At 40.3% G+C, this 15,818-nt stretch overlaps 1 protein-coding gene across 6 annotated transcripts in view; it reads right to left on the reverse strand.

Moving 5' to 3' along the window:
- Nucleotides 1-15,818, reverse strand: part of GIGYF2 (GRB10 interacting GYF protein 2) — a 130,232-nt gene that overhangs the window by 25,499 nt on the left and 88,915 nt on the right. For all 6 annotated transcript variants that reach the window (XM_088835120.1, XM_055403504.2, XM_055403500.2 and 3 more), the window contains 7 exons: nucleotides 11,265-11,431; nucleotides 8,510-8,601; nucleotides 7,368-7,475; nucleotides 6,275-6,375; nucleotides 5,522-5,622; nucleotides 3,516-3,677; nucleotides 2,069-2,227 (listed from right to left, as the gene is read on the reverse strand). In XM_088835120.1, the coding sequence (XP_088691246.1) occupies nucleotides 2,069-2,227; nucleotides 3,516-3,677; nucleotides 5,522-5,622; nucleotides 6,275-6,375; nucleotides 7,368-7,475; nucleotides 8,510-8,601; nucleotides 11,265-11,431 (890 nt within the window). The remainder of the gene's footprint in view (nucleotides 1-2,068; nucleotides 2,228-3,515; nucleotides 3,678-5,521; nucleotides 5,623-6,274; nucleotides 6,376-7,367; nucleotides 7,476-8,509; nucleotides 8,602-11,264; nucleotides 11,432-15,818) is intronic.

Genomic DNA, 15,818 nt, shown 5'->3' on the forward strand with positions numbered 1-15,818 from the left:
CAGCCCTTGTAATGCTCTATCTTATCTGGATAGCATATCCCCCTCCATTCTCCAGAACTCAGGGCAGACATGAGCTACTCTGCGAGGACTTTCTCTGCCCTCAGGAGGGAGATGCCCCCTCTGTCTCCTGCTCACACTCAACTGTACTGTGTCCTCCTCTCTCTGGATGCTTGCAGCCAACTGGGGACAGCAACTATCACCTATCCAGCAACCGTTCCTTTCGGTCTTCTTCTTTGCGGAGAGAGCCTCCTGTCACATTCAAGGTTTAAGATGCCAAGCTTTGTTTTTTAAGCTTCCAGTGTAAATTGGGACACCCATGTAATCTAATTTAGGCCAAAAGACTGATTCTAGAAAAGATATTCTTCCCAGAGGAAAGGAAAGAAGCGTAAGAGAAGGGCTACACCCTTTCTGGGTACAGTGTGGTATCCAACACCACTAACCATCAGGTAAAACACACGAACTTAAAAGTCAACACACCAAAACACAGTAGAGCAGAGTATGAACCATGAATGAAGAAGCCAACACCCGAGGACCTGACAGAGGAGAAGCACGGGAAGCACCTGGACACTTAATGATACCACTGAGTCACTGAAGTTCATGTTCAGCTGCCTTATCTCCAGAACACCTTGATAGGTGAGGCAATCATGTTATCTGTTGTTTTAGCCAATTTTAGGTCAATATTTTGATCTTTCAGCTGAAAGATCCACAATGTGGCATTTATTTCTTATAAAATCATTACCTACATAATCTGTGAGCTTCTTGAGGGCAGAAACAATTCCTCAGAAAGTTTTGGACTTGAGCAGGAAACAATCACAGTAACTAGCATATGGTATATTAACAGAATGTATTAACTGTTGAATAAATAAACCAAATAATGCATTAACATACAATCTAACCTGGAAATTATCTACCTCTAAAGAATTTAGATTTCTCTAAAGAGTTTCAATTAAGAACTTAAGCAAAAGCAGGTAATCTCCAATTTTGTGTCAATCTAACCAACAAACAAAAACCTACATCCATAAGTGTAGACTGCTGCATGTGGTGACTTCCTTCCAAAGAATAGAGTAAAGGAGAAAAGTATGGCGGAGAACCCGATAAGCACTACTACAGCCAGGAGATCAATGTCATCATTAATAACCACACATCATGGTGCTAATATATACACTTGGTATGTGATGAGAACGGTACTTTACCTCTGTGATCTTCTTTTCACCCTTAACGCCAGTTTAATTATGAAAAAAAACTTCAAAAAAACTCTGACAGAGGGTTACCCTACAATATACTGACCAGTATTCCTTAAAGTGGTTTAACTCAAAAAAAAAAAAAAAATTCTGAGAAACTGTCATGGCCAAGAACAAGCTAAGGAGACATGACAACTAAATGCAATATTCTGAATGAAATCCTAAAACAGAAAAGGGACATGAGGGGAAAACTGAAGAAATGTTAATAAACTACAGCCTTTAGTTAATGAAAATGTATCAATATTGATTTAGGAACATGTCAGCATTGGTTTATCATAATTTATGTACCATATTAATGTAAACTAGTAATGTGGCAAACTGTACTACCATCCCAATTTTTCTGAAAATCTAACACTGTTCTAAAAATAGAATCCACTAATAAAAAATCTATTACTTTTCTTAAACATTAAAGCAAAATGCTGCAGGGGTCCTGGCTGCACTGGAGTTAGGTAACAGCCACTGCTGTGTGATCTCACAGCTACACTAAGCAACAGAGAACTACCTGCTCTAAGGGTGCGGACGGGGGAGAACCCTAAGGCAACGAGGCGTCAACCTCCACGTCGCATGTTTGGTTTTCTAAGAGCAGCCCTTCTTCGATTCCTTTGGTACTATTTTTTGTTTGTTTTGATTCCTTGACATCTTGCTCAGCTTTTATGATTACATGTGGGATGGCTATTACAAAAGTATTAAGAGCCACTCAGATCTCTTTTGGTAACTTTCAGCAACCTGAAAAAGCTTTAGACGGGCTCTCCTAATATCCTAATACTTTCTTAATCACTAATTCCTAGCTTCAAAGACGAAATGAGAAGAGCAAGCCCTCTGATCACCTGCTTGCGTAACAATTCTTCTTGTTTCCGCCTCTCCTCCTCTTCTCGCCTCCTCTCTTCCAGTCTTCTAAGAGCTTCTTCCTGCTGCTGTCTCTCTTCCTCTTCTCGCTGCCGCCTCAATGCGATTTCTTGCTCTCTCTGGCGTCGCAGAGCTTCTTCCTGAATTAAAGAGGGTATGTGTGAGTGTGTGCATACCCTTCTGTGCATCTCAACTAATATGTTATCAACATATAATTCGAAAAGAAATAGGCTATGTGCTGCTAAGATTCTGTTAACAGTAAATATAAAAACTATCTAACCAACATCTAGGGTAACAAGTATTCATGTGAGCTGGGGAATAGGCATATTAAGAGTCAAAATAATTTGTACTTAAAATATTAATCGTTAAACAGCACTACATGTGTTAAGTCCACCCTGGTTTCAATGTTAGCACCATCATTTCCTGATTAACGCTAGTAAGGACTCAAGCTTTGGTTTCTCTGTTGCTACCAATAGTCCCGATTTTTTTTAATCAACTGAGAACCTAAGTCAGCAGCAAAAACACCTGGTGAGTAGAGATAAGTTCTCCAGTCAGAAGTATGGAATAAAGCCACGTGTCGCAGAACATGTTCTCAAGAACTGAAGTCCTATGGATATTAAATATACAGAAAAGGGTCCCACTGTCAAAATAACTCAGGAAGAAATCCTAAGCAAACAGAATGAAACAGATGCCTTTACTGTAACACTTTTTAAAGTCCTTACACACTAGTGTAGAGTGTGACTCTAAGAAATATTAGCAGTTCTAATCTAATCTCAGCATGGGCTTCCCTTGTGGCTCAGCTGGTAAAGAATCCACCTGCAATGCGGCAAACCTGGGTTTGATCCTGGGTTGGGAAGATCCCCTGGAGAAAGGAAAGGCTACCCACTCCAGTATTTTGGCCTGGAGAATTCCATGGAGGACATGGATGCTTTTTGTTTTTCAGTTCTTATGGCAAAAAACAAGGAAATATGTAGTAAAGGTTAGACATGCTGGGCTGTTACAGAGTGGATTCTTTCAAATGGGATCTTTAAAAACCTGAGGAGAAAATGGTCCAAGGCACATAATAAAGAATTCCCCAAAAAGAAGTACAAATGGTTGTGAAACACAAAAAACGTTTAGTGTCACTGGTTATAAATACTTTAAGATCTAATTATTTCTCAAATCTAACTGGTTTATAAAACCCCAGGAGATATGTGAAAACAATCAATTCTAACGATTTACTAGAACATTCCTCCAGTAGCTGTTAATGGATACCAGACATTTCTCCTGAAGGAAGTGAGTGTCCTAATATTCTAACCCCCCTCCTGCTGAGAACTCGCCAATGCCTTAGGGAAGCCCCCTCCAGGAGAACTAGGACCTGTGAAATGATGGGAGAACAGGTATGCTCTTTCTGCACCGATTCTACAGGCAGAGTTCTCAGGGACACACCTGTTTTCTTCGGGCAAGCTCTTCTTCCTCCCGCCTTTTCCTTTCTTCCTCCTGCTGTCTCCGAAGAATTTCCTCCTGCTGTCTCCGGAGTTCTTCTTGCCTCTTTCGCTCCTCCTCTTCCCGTTTCACCCTCATTTCTGCCTCTCTCCTCTCTTGCTCCAGCTGAGGTTACACAAGGGTACTCTTAGAAACTTGAAGCCAAACACAGGAACACACCACATCACGACCAGTACTGTCAGGAGCTGGTCAGTGAAGACACGGCCATTCACTCAGTTACGTGTGGAGCAACCAGGGAATGAGAGAGCTCTGAGAGAGCTCCAAGCTCTGCAGTCACAGGAATCAGCGGAGTTTCATGCTCTTCTCCACTGAATGTTCTTACCTCTACTCTCACCCACGCCTTCGCTCCACACTACCACTACTCCACATCTCCCACCTGCAGGGAGAGCAGCTGGCCTGACAGTAACACCAGAAGCTCTTGGGTTGGCATTTCTTTGTTCATCCCTACAAAGGATTTTCTGATTGAAGATCTAAGTGTGTCTAACGAGGTTTCAGCTGAAATGTCACAAAAGCTGCTAGTGTGAAAAATTACAGAATTCTTTAAAAATCTGAGGACCAACCACTTCACAAACTCTATCCCGTAGAGCTCCCGAGTACTGGTCAAATCCAGCCCCAAGACTCCAGTTCTACTGCCGCACACACAACTCAGGCCTTTACCTTCTCATCCACATTCCTAAGAGTCTATCACCTGGCTTCCCATCATCCAGTTTTGCCCATGGTCCCCAACTCAACATCTGACTCTCCCAGGCTCACATTTAACACCTTCCTTCACCTTGAAAATAAACCCTAAGTCTTGAACGTGACACAGGCAAGTTACCGGCCTGCCTCATCTTCTTCAATCTCTCTCATCATTTATTCTTCAGACACACCAGCTCCAGGCTAGACCCAGTTATTTAACTGTTTCCTGTGCCAAGATGTTCACAAATACTCCTAGCCTTTACAGGTCTTGCTTCCTTCAACTGCAGTTTAATTTCCACTTGCTTTTACTGTCAACCCCAAATCCTGCAACTGAAATAACTCCTATTATCCTTTAAGTGACATTAGCTCAGGAATCACTATCTATTCAAGTGTCATCCAATTCCGGTGGTCCCCACCTCCCCTACTAGGTAGCTGCCCCACATGCTTTCTCGTGCTCCTTGTCTGTGTCAGCACCCTCCCTATCCCTGACACACATGTGCACACAAGCAAGAACTCAAGGTTTCATCAGCTACGTGTTCAAAGCACAAAGCATGGAAGGAACAAGAACAGACTCAAAAACTGCTGGAACTCTGGTCTGTCAACTCATATGGAGACAGATCTTGACCACGAACTCTTTTCATATTCTGGGCACTCTAAAGATACTATCACTATCTCAGGGGATAAGAATGCACTAAATATAAAATAGAAACAAGATTCTCTCTGAGGCACGGGAACCCAGAAATCATTACAATGACACTAGGCGTTGACAGGCAACCTCTCTGACAGGTATTAAAACCAAAATTCAAGACTGTTAGCTCCTCCAAAATATGCAAATGGAACACATAATGTAATGTTAACGTTGAGCTTTATAGCTGTATGTCTTAGACTCTAGAGTGCAAATAAACACTACCATAAATATTCAATGTGAGAACTCAAGCCTCAGATCAAGGGTTTAATAAGCAATGTAGTGGATATTTTCTTACGGTCTTAATAATAAGCAATTATCATGAACAGTGTAATATATGACCGTGATCATTAATGTGTCAACAAACCCATACTGAATTTAAACTTGTTACTTTTAACTGTTTTGAGGCCTTTTGGGGGAGAAGAAAACACAATAAGGAGAGAGTGTGAATGTGCTTATACCAGTTACATAGCTGTGAATTTAAAGGAAAAATGTGTGAGCAGCTCGAGTGATATAGATATCAATAAGCAAATGTCTGTGTCCTGCAGCTGGAAAGCAGGCACTGCTAGAAGAATGAGACGCAGACCTTCGCAGCTTTGGCCTTCTCCATCTGCTGAAGCTGTTCAAGGGCAGGTCCTGGAGTCGCAGGGTCAAGGGGAAGATCCCATACGCTACTGCCTTCCCAAACTGGAAGACAGGAAGGAACAGAAGAGTGAGGGGTATGAGAGCTGACACACATGGCTAAATATCCAGAAGCCTAAAGAAGCTGCTCTCCTGTCCCAGAGAGCGCTTCATCGCAAGTGTCTGCTCTGCTTCTAAACAGACTGAACTACCAACGGGCTCTAGTTTATAACAATACCCGTCAGCATATCCAGAAGGAAAGAAAGCACCAGGCAAAAAGATGAGAAAATGAGGTAACAGCAGCCTTTTCTATTTCCTAAATTTCTGGGTACCTACAGTGGTAAGTTATACATAAATCCTTGACTGAAAAGAATAGGTCATCGTTACCTATGTTTTTATTTATGCTTTTTCTCAAATGATTAAAGACAATTTAAAAGATTTTTGTACAATGTTAGGACAACATTAAAAAAAAAAAATGAAGAGGCTCAAGTTCAGGAAATCTACCTACTAAACAATTTCTAGCAACTCCTTAACAGCTATTTTCAATCTTTTGCTGGGGCCTATTAAAAAAATGAAAACTTTCTTTAAAAAACACTTTTCATTAATATTCACTACAAAGCAGGTCCCAAAACTGATTAAAAAAAAAAAAAACTGAATTATAAAAGTTATTATAATCTAAATCCTTGGAGCTACACTAAAGGCCAATCTAAGTTTTTACCTGAAGGCTGTGAGGGTGCTGGCTGGAGTTCCCAGATAGAACCAGTATCTGGCACTGATACAGACCTAGTTACTGAGGGAATGATGTTCTGATCAGATATTCTGCAAAAGGGAAATTAGAAAATTAACAAAATTAACTTGTTCTTGTCATTCAAGAAAACAAAGAAGTATTTTCAGATTATCTGTAGTTTCTCAAGGTTACTTAGCCAAAAAAACTTCACTGTTTTAACTAAAATATTTAACCAAAACATTTAGGAAAGAAAATAGAGGCAAAATAATCACACTTCCGGACTCCTCAAGGTATTGGCAAATTTTGATTTCCAAATAACAGATATGCCTACTGTCTTTAAAACATTCAGTAAGAGTCACAGAGGCAGCATTTATCATGAAAAAACCTCACAGACCGTAAGCCAAAAGGTGTGCATTTTATTTTAGTTCAGTCTCTGAAGTTTCCTACGTATTATGTCAACTAAGTCCTTTAGCTGCTCTGAGTCCCAGTTTGCCCATCTTTAAAACTAAGACCTTAACATGATCTAACCTGCCTATCTCATAGAATGGGTTACGGCTCAAGGGAAAAATAGAAAAGGTTTTGGTTAAATTGGACAGTAAAGTTTTTAAGAGCAATGACTAACACCTTTGTGGGACATAAAACAAATACTACCCTGAATGATAATCTGAAACAGCAGGAACTTAAGACTTCTAGCATAGTTTCCATATCTTTAGACCTACTTTAATGGCTACTGGGTCTGGAAAAGTATAACTCTGTGTGGCACCGTTAATATCATTCGTGAAATATTACAGGTGAAAATGAGATTAAATTTCTTGACCACAAAATTTTTTCTTGCTAAGTCCATGAGGCTACACTGCTTTTCAAGTGTTCTTAGTATTCTTTGGTTATTATGCAAATTTTATTCTCTGAGTAAAAAGACCAAATGCTTTATTAGTTATTTTTTAAAACTATGTTCTTACACACAACACAAAGATAGGCATTTTGTGTGGGTATTCTGATACTAAACTTCACAGATTACAATTTTCCTTTTCTCTCTTTCTTTAAAACACACACAATGTGACACATGATACAAACAAGCACCAACCTCATCTTCAGTGCCTGGAACTGCTGGAGAAGAAGTGCCAACTGCTGCTGCTGCTGGGAAGATAGTGCTGCTTTCTGCTGCTGGGCCAGCACTTGCGCATACTGTTGTCTTCAAAAAGTAAAACACGGTATAACCTGTCTATCCACATTTAGTTCACTTTACAGAGGCATTACAAGACAAAGTTCGGCTCCCACACCAACAAAAGAAAACCCCATTAGAAATAGCTATCAAATATATTTGTACAATACTTCACAATAGTCACACAAACAGTTCTATACATTATTCTAGAAAGAACTAAACTAATAGATGACATGCTGCTGAGTGAAAACAGAAAAAAATTTAAAGAAATGTCAAAAACTGGAAAACTCCTTTAGGATGTTAATAACCTTTTATCAGAAAATAAAACAGATTCAAACTAATAGCTATTTCCACATGAAGAACTCTTTGCAAAAATAAAATCCTACTTGTATAAAAATCCTCCAATTTATACATTTCAGCTTGGAAAATTTTAGGTTAACATTTTTTTCACTAGAACAGAGGTGGACAATTTTTTCCTGTAAAAAGCCAGACGGTAAATATTTTTGCCTTTGCAGGCCATTCACAACTACTCAATTCTACCTCTGTAGTGCAAAAGTAGTCATAGATAATACACAAACAAATGGGTATGACTCAGTTCCAATAAAACTCTGCTTAGGAAAACAGGCAGCCATTCAGTCTGCCAGCCTCTGCACCAGATGATAGCAAATCTTACTTCTTCCACGAAAGAGACTAACAATCTAAGTGATTCCATACCACTACTAATAGCATAAACTTTTACTTCTTTCCTGCCTTCTCATCTGCTTTTTCTCTGTGGCAAAGCTAAGCCATCCAGAAGGCAATTAATTCTTAAAATCATTGATTCTTGCTTTATCAGCTAAATATATTGCAAAATTATAGTTATGTGTCACCTTCTGCAAACTTCCAATATTTAAGAAACAAGCTAAGGCCAAACTTAGGATGTATAGCGGCACTATGCCACTAGCTGGATGACTGAAGTATCCTATAAAGTTAGATTTCTGCTGGAAAAGGTGAAATCTGGGAGCAGGTTACACCTGAAGGCCCTTCTGGTGCTTCAGTGCACCCGACCACATGACTGCTCTTACTGTATGAGGAACTGCTGATACTGGAGGTGCTGCATCTGGTACAAGGCTGTGAGTTCCTGCTGCCTGGTCAGTCGTTCCTGGTCCAGCTCTCCCTGGGAGTGAGGGGTGGAGGAAAGAAACACCAGGAAATAAACTGAAAGAGCCTAAAAGCCGTTTAGTACTTACATTTAGTACTCCCAGACTTCTTTTTGCCCCACTTAACTATTAACAACAAAAAAGTCAGGCACCTTTAGAAATGAAGCAGTGCCATCTAGTGGAAGAAGGTGGTATTGGCACTGTAAGAGATTCCCTGAGGTGCAAAAGGGGCCCTATTTTAGCTTTTCTTCTCTCTCGCCCTCGGGGCTGAACATTGTTCTGTAATCCAGGGCCCTGGTGGTCCAGTGGCTAAGACTTTGCGTTCCAAGGCAGGGGACCAGGGTTTGATCCCTGGTCAGGGAACTATACGCCACATGCCGCAACTGAAGATCCTGAGTGCCGCAACTAAGACTGGGGCACAGCCAAACAAATAATTTAAAAAAAAATTTGTTCTCCCGATCTTAAAAGTGATTTATAAACTTGGATATTATGTAAAAATGAGAGAAGTAGGACAAAACAGAATGGAGTAAAATTAAATGCTATGTAAGAATTTGACAGTAGCACATAAAAAATACAGGCAGCCAATGTATGTCTTCTTAAAGAGGATGAGACATTTAAAATTAAATGCAATATAAAAGAGCTTTCACAACTGTTTAACTCTCTATCCAAAAATCAGAGGTGCTTCTATTGCTTTTAATATATCACGAGTTTAAAAATAAAGGGTAGTAAAAACTTTTTTAGCTTATATACCAAATAACATGGCTGGAATTTAAATTTTGAAAGACAAATAAAAGGGGGGGAATGAAAGGTGAAATATAAGATAGCAGAAATAAAAGCATAACGGTGACATAGACTAAAGTTAAAACAAATCATTAATGAATGGTTTATATCTTCACACTGCACACTGCACAGTGACCACAGTTCAGAAAAACACATTTGATGTATGACTCCTTTGAGTGAGGTTCACCTGAAACTCAAGGACATTTTTCTTTCTCATTTAACTATTCATGGATAAAAGCTACAGAAGGTTAGTCAACAAATAACTTAAGGGCAAAGGCAATACCTGACAGGAAGCAGAGCTTCCCATGGTCTTTCCCCTTAACTGGGTCTAACTGAGGCTCATCCCCTGTAACTGGAAGTCGGGAAATGGATTAGAGCTAGCACACCAAGCTCCAAGTGGCCAGCTGTCAGCTCTCAGACATGCAAGATAAAAACGCATCCCAATTTCTGAGTAGATGTAAAAGTACAATTTACATACAATAATAGAACAATTTTTCTGGATTTACAACAGAAATGTCAGGGTAATTCCCTAAGACTCTTCATTGTTCTTCAAACTATAGGAGGTCTCAACCCATCAGTGGACAATGAAATTAATTATTGGGTCAAGATAAACATTTACATACTGGGGGAAAAAAGAAGAAACAGAAAGAATATATGTACGTGGCACCAAATGTTTTGTGAAACTTACTTCAGATATATCGATAAGTTAATGAATATCTGAAGTAGCGATATGAAAATCTTTTGATTTTTTACTATCTGCTACGGTCAAAAAAATGTGATAGCCACTGTTCTCACTTATGAACTCTCTTGGCTACAGATGTTGCAAATGACTTACTCATCTTTATCTCATAAGAACCTAAAACAGCCCTGGCACAGATCCTCAATACATAATTGGTGAGTAAATCCATGGATCTTACTGCAGAAATCCAGTGTTCAGACTAAAGATTTCTGACTATGGTCACTTAAGACTACAGCCAGCAATCACACTCCAACCTGGAAAACGGAAAAGTGAGGCACAGATCCAAAGGAACTCAACAGGGAGAGAGGCCCAGGAGCAGCTGCAAAAAAGACTTCCCCTTCAAAGGTCTCCAGGGTCAGCACACTAAAAGGGTTATGTTATGATCCAATTTTTAGTTAAATATCAGTAACATATTTTAAAAGGGCTTCCCTGGGGGCTTAGATGGTAAAGAATCTGTCTAAAATGCAAGAGACTGGGGTTGGATCCGTGGGTTGGGAAGATCCCCTGGAGAAAGAAACGGCATGCCACTCCAGTATTCAACTAACTCTGTCCATGGAGAATCCCATGGACAGCGGAGCATGGCGGGCTACAGTCCATGGGGTGGCAAAGAGGCACGTATTTTTTTAAAAGGTAAATAAATGGAGAGGAAAATGGGCATTCTAACTAGAAGCAATGAGAAACTCTAAGTCAGTTGTGTTGAAGCACAGTAGACAAAGGTAAAAGCTCTGAAATGAACTTGGAAAGGTAAGGAGCCAAAACATACAAGAACTGGTAGGGAGGCCAAGACAAAACATTCTTCCTTTAGCACATGCTATAAAGCTGCTGGAGGATTCTGTTTCTTTAGAATGAGTGTGGAGTAGCTGTGAGTGTCGGTATATATATACACACACACACACACGTATGTGTGTGTGTGTGTGTTGAGAGGGAGGAGGAGGACAGGGGTGTGTGTGTGCTGAGACAGACAGAAAGGAAGAGGAGGAGAGGCACACACATCTGAGTTTTAGAAGATCACGATAGCTACATACGTAGTCTAAGTCAGACTTCCCGTTGTCTTCTGATCAATTACTTTCAAGGAACTACTATTTCTTCTTCATGAGATATAACATCTAGAGCAAGTGCTTCTCGGTCTACCGTGTTCTGAGTGAGGCCTAAGTCACTTACCATATGAGGAGGGGGAGCTGGTCCGGGAGAGAAAGGGACCCTTCCCCACATTTTCATGATGTCACCAAGAGGCTGGAAGCTTTCATCACATGCTCTCTTCACCAACAAAGACATAGTGAAATAGCCCGCCTGAAACCATTCTGCCATCTCCTGATTATTGAAGGGACCTACAATAACAGTAATTAAACAGAAGGGCAATAAAAATCCTTTCAAGCCAAAAAGAAAAAAAAAAATTTCCTGGGTCTGACCCTCACCCAGATAGAAGTAACAACTTGTTTCAGGTGGCTCCTGATCTTAATTTATTATGAAAAGTGGTGAACAGACTTCAAACTAATAAAATACTATACAAACAATTTAGAAATAAGCCTTATGTATACACATCCTAATTTCTCAGCGTGTTTTAACTATTTTAAAGAGCATAATTGTCTCCAACTTGCTCAGTCTCTAAAGCTCATTTCAGAAAAGCATTCACACTGAAAAGAGTGAATATTTGTTAGACATGGTATCACACAGGCATAGAGAATTTAAACATGCAAGGCTGAATATGCTCTTCTCCAATTTTCATTTCCTGTCAGAGCTTGTTGGAAGTTGAGCAAACTATAAACAATTAAATTAAGAAAGATGACCAATTTTTTATTATTTATCTGAGGTAAGACTGAGGTAAGTCACCGTGCTTATTTAACTTATATGCAGAGTACATCATGAGGAACGCTGGGCTGGAAGAAGCACAAGCTGGAATCAAGATTGCTGGGAGAAATATCAACAACCTCAGATATGCAGATGACACCACCCTTATGGCAGAAAGTGAAGAGGAACTCAAAGGCCTCTTGATGAAAGTGAAAGAGGAGAGTGAAAAGGTTGGCTTGAAGCTCAACATTCAGAAAACGAAGATCATGGCATCTGGTCCCATCACTTCATGGGAAATAGATGGAAAAACAGTGGAAACAGTGTCAGACTTTATTTTTTGGGCTCCAGAATCGCTGCAGATGCTGATTGCAGCCAGGAAATTAAGACGCTTACTCCTTGGAGGGAAAGTTATGACCAACCTAGATAGTATATTAAAATGAAGAGACATTACTTTGCCAACAAAGGTCCATCTAGTCAAGGCTATGGTTTTTCCAGTGGTCATGTATGGATGTGAGAGTTGGACTGTGAAGAAAGCTGATCGCCGAAGAATCGATGCTTTTGAACTGTGGTGTTGGAGAAGACTCTTGAGAGTCCCTTATACTGCAAGGAGATCCAACCAGTCCACTCTAAAGGAGATCAATCCTGGATGTTCATTGGAGGGACTGATGCTAAAGCTGAAACTGCAATACTTTGGCCACCTCATGCGACGAGTTGACTCACTGGAAAAGAGTCTGATGCTGGGAAAGGTTGGGGGCGGGAGGAGAAGGGGACGACGGAGAATGAGATGGCTGGATGGCATCACCGACTCTGTGGACATGAGTTTGAGAGTACTCCGGGAGTTGGTGATGGACAGGGAGGCCTGGCATGCTGTGATTCATGGGGTCGCGGAGAGTCGGACACGACTGAGCGACTGAACTGAACTGAACTGAAGGGGAAAAAAACTAACATTTTCTGGATCTTTTACAATAAGAAATAACCAAATATTTTATACATAAAATTAATGAACACACTCTGATCAATAACTAGTGATTCAGGAAATACTTGTTGCTGTTGTTCAGTTGCCAAGTCATGTCCACTCTTTGTGAGCCCATGGACTGCAGCATGCCAGGGTTCCCCGTCCTTCACTATCTCCCTGGGTTTGATCAAATTCATGTCCAGTGAGTCGGTGATGCTATCTATCTCATCCTCTGCTGCCCTCTTCTCCTCCTGCCCTCAATCATTTCCAGCATCAGGGTCTTTTCCAATGAGTCGGTTCTTCACATCAGGTGGCCAAAGTATTGGAGCTTCAGCATCAGTCCTCCCAATGAATATTCAGTGTTGATTTCCTTTAGGACTGATTGATTTGATCTCTTTGCTATCCCAGGGATCTCAAGAGTCTTCTCCAACACCATAATTCAAAAACAGTATTCTTCAGTGCTCAGTCTTCTTTAAGGTCCAACTCTCACAACTGTACATGACTACTGGAAAAACCATAGTTTTGACTATATAGACCTTTGTCAGCAAAGTGATATCTCTGCTTTTTAATACGCTGTGTAGGTTTGTCTTAACTTTCTTTCCAAGGAGCAGTAACTTATAATTTCATGGATGCAGTTACTGTCCACAGTGATTTTGGAGCCCAAGAAAAGAAAATCTGTCACTGCTTCCACTTTTTCTCCTATTTGCCATGAAGTGCTGGGACCAGATACCATGATCTTCGTTTTTTGAATGTTGAGTTTTAAGCCAGCTTTTTCACTCTCCTCTTTCACCTTCATCAAGAGGCTCTTTAGTCCCTCTTTACATTCTACCATTAGAGTGGTATCATCTGCCTATCTGAGGTTGTTATTTCTCCCAACAATCTTGATGACAGCTTGAGAGTCATCTAGCCTGGTGGGGATGTACTTTGCAAAGAAGTTAAATAAACAGGGTAACAATATATAGCTTTGTTGCACTCCTTTCTCAATTTTGAACCAATCTGCTGTTCATTGTAAGGTTCTAACCGTTGCTTCTTGGCTTGCATGCAGGTTTCTTAGGAGACAGGTAAGGTGGTCTGGTATTCCCATCTCTTCTAAGAATTTTCCAATATTCTACGATCCACACAAAGGTTTTTAGCATAGTCTGTGAGCAGAAGTAGATGTTTTTCTGGAATTTTCTTGCTTTCTCTATAATCCAATGAATGTTGACAATTTGATCTCTGGTTCCTCTGCCTCTTCTAAGCCCAGCTCGTACATCTGAAAGTTCTCAGTTCACATACTGCTGAATCATAGCTTGAAGAATTTTGAGCATAACCTTACTAGCATGCAAAATGAGTGCAACTGTACAGTAGTTTGAATATTCTTTGGCACTGCCTTTCTTTGGGATTAGAATGAAAACTGATGTTTTCCAGTCCTGTGGCCACTGTTGAGTTTTCCAAATTTGCTGGCATATTGAATGCAACACATTAACCATATCATCTTTTAGGATTTGAAATAGCTCAGTTGGAATTCCATCACCTCCACTAGCTTTGTTTGTAGTGATGCTTCCTAAGGCCCACTTGACTTCACACTCCAGGATATCTGGCTCTAGATGAGTGACCACACCATCGTGGTTATCCCGGTCATTAGGACCTTTTTGTATCATTCTTCTATATATTCTTGCCACCTCATCTTAATCTCTTCTCTGCTAGGTCCTTAACGTTTCTGTCCATTATCATGCCCATCCTTGCATGAAATGTTCCCTTGGTTATCTTCAATTTTCTCGAAGAGATCGCTAGTCTTTCCCATTCTACTGTTTTCCTCTACTTCTGTGCATTGTTCATTGAAGAAGGCCTTCCTATCTCTCCCTGCTGTTCTCTGGATCCCTGCATTCAGTTGGGTGTATCTCTTCATTTTTCCCTTGCTTTTCATTTCTCTCCTTTCCTTAGCTATTTGTAAAGCCTCCTCAGACAACCATTTACCTTCCTGCATTTCTTTTTCTTTGGGATGGTTTTTGTCACTGCTTCCTATACAATGTTATGATCCTCTGTTGTCCACAGTTCTTCTGGCATTCTGTCTACCAGGTCTAATCCCTTCAATCTATTCATCACTTGCACTGTAAAATCATAAGGGATTTGACTTAAGTCATACCTGAATGGCCTAGTGGTTTTCCCTATTTTATTCAATTTAAGCCTGAACTTTGCAATAAGGAGCTCAAGATCTGAGTCAGTCAGCTCCAGATCTTGTTTTTGCTGACTATATACAGTTTCTCCACCTTTGGCTGCAAAGAACATAATCAATCTGATTTCGGTATTGACCGTCTGACAATGTCGATGTGCAGAGTTGTCTCTTTGTGTTGTTGGAAAAAGGTGTTTGCTATAACCAGTGTGTTCTCTTGACAAAACTCTGTTAGCCTTTGCCCCACTTCATTTTGTACTCCAAGGCCAAATTTGCCTGCTACTCCAGGTATCTCTTGACATCCTACTTTTGCATTCCAATACCCTGTGATGAAAAGGACATCTTTTTTTTTTTTGCTGTTAGTCCTAGAAGGTCTTGTAGGTCTTTGTAGAACCGGTCAACTTCAGCTTCTTCTGCATCAGGGGTTGGGGCACAGATTCGGATTATTGTGATGTTGAACAGTTTGCCTTGGACATGAACCAAGTTCATACTGTCATTTTTGAGACTGCATCCAGGCGCTGAATTTCGAATCAGGAAATATTTACTGAACACCAATCATACAGTCCAGGCAGGAATCTATAGCAGTAAACAAACAAACAAAGCCCTGGAATTCCCACATCTGGAAAGGTGGAGTAGACGTACTTTCCCCTGCTCCTGCCAAATACAACTAAAAACTCTGGACATTAGATACAAAACAAAAAAAGACTCCGTAAGGTAGAGACAAGGCAGGAGGCTGACTAGAAGCCTTTAGCAAGACTGACAGAGATTAGAAAAGAAATGAACAAGTTATCAACTTCAAGAATGAAACTGGAGATTACCA

This window comes from Moschus berezovskii, chromosome 4 (assembly GCF_049115385.1).
Source record: "Moschus berezovskii isolate FMDL1 chromosome 4, NW_MosBer_1.0, whole genome shotgun sequence".
In the NCBI taxonomy this organism is placed as follows: Eukaryota; Metazoa; Chordata; class Mammalia; order Artiodactyla; family Moschidae; genus Moschus; species Moschus berezovskii.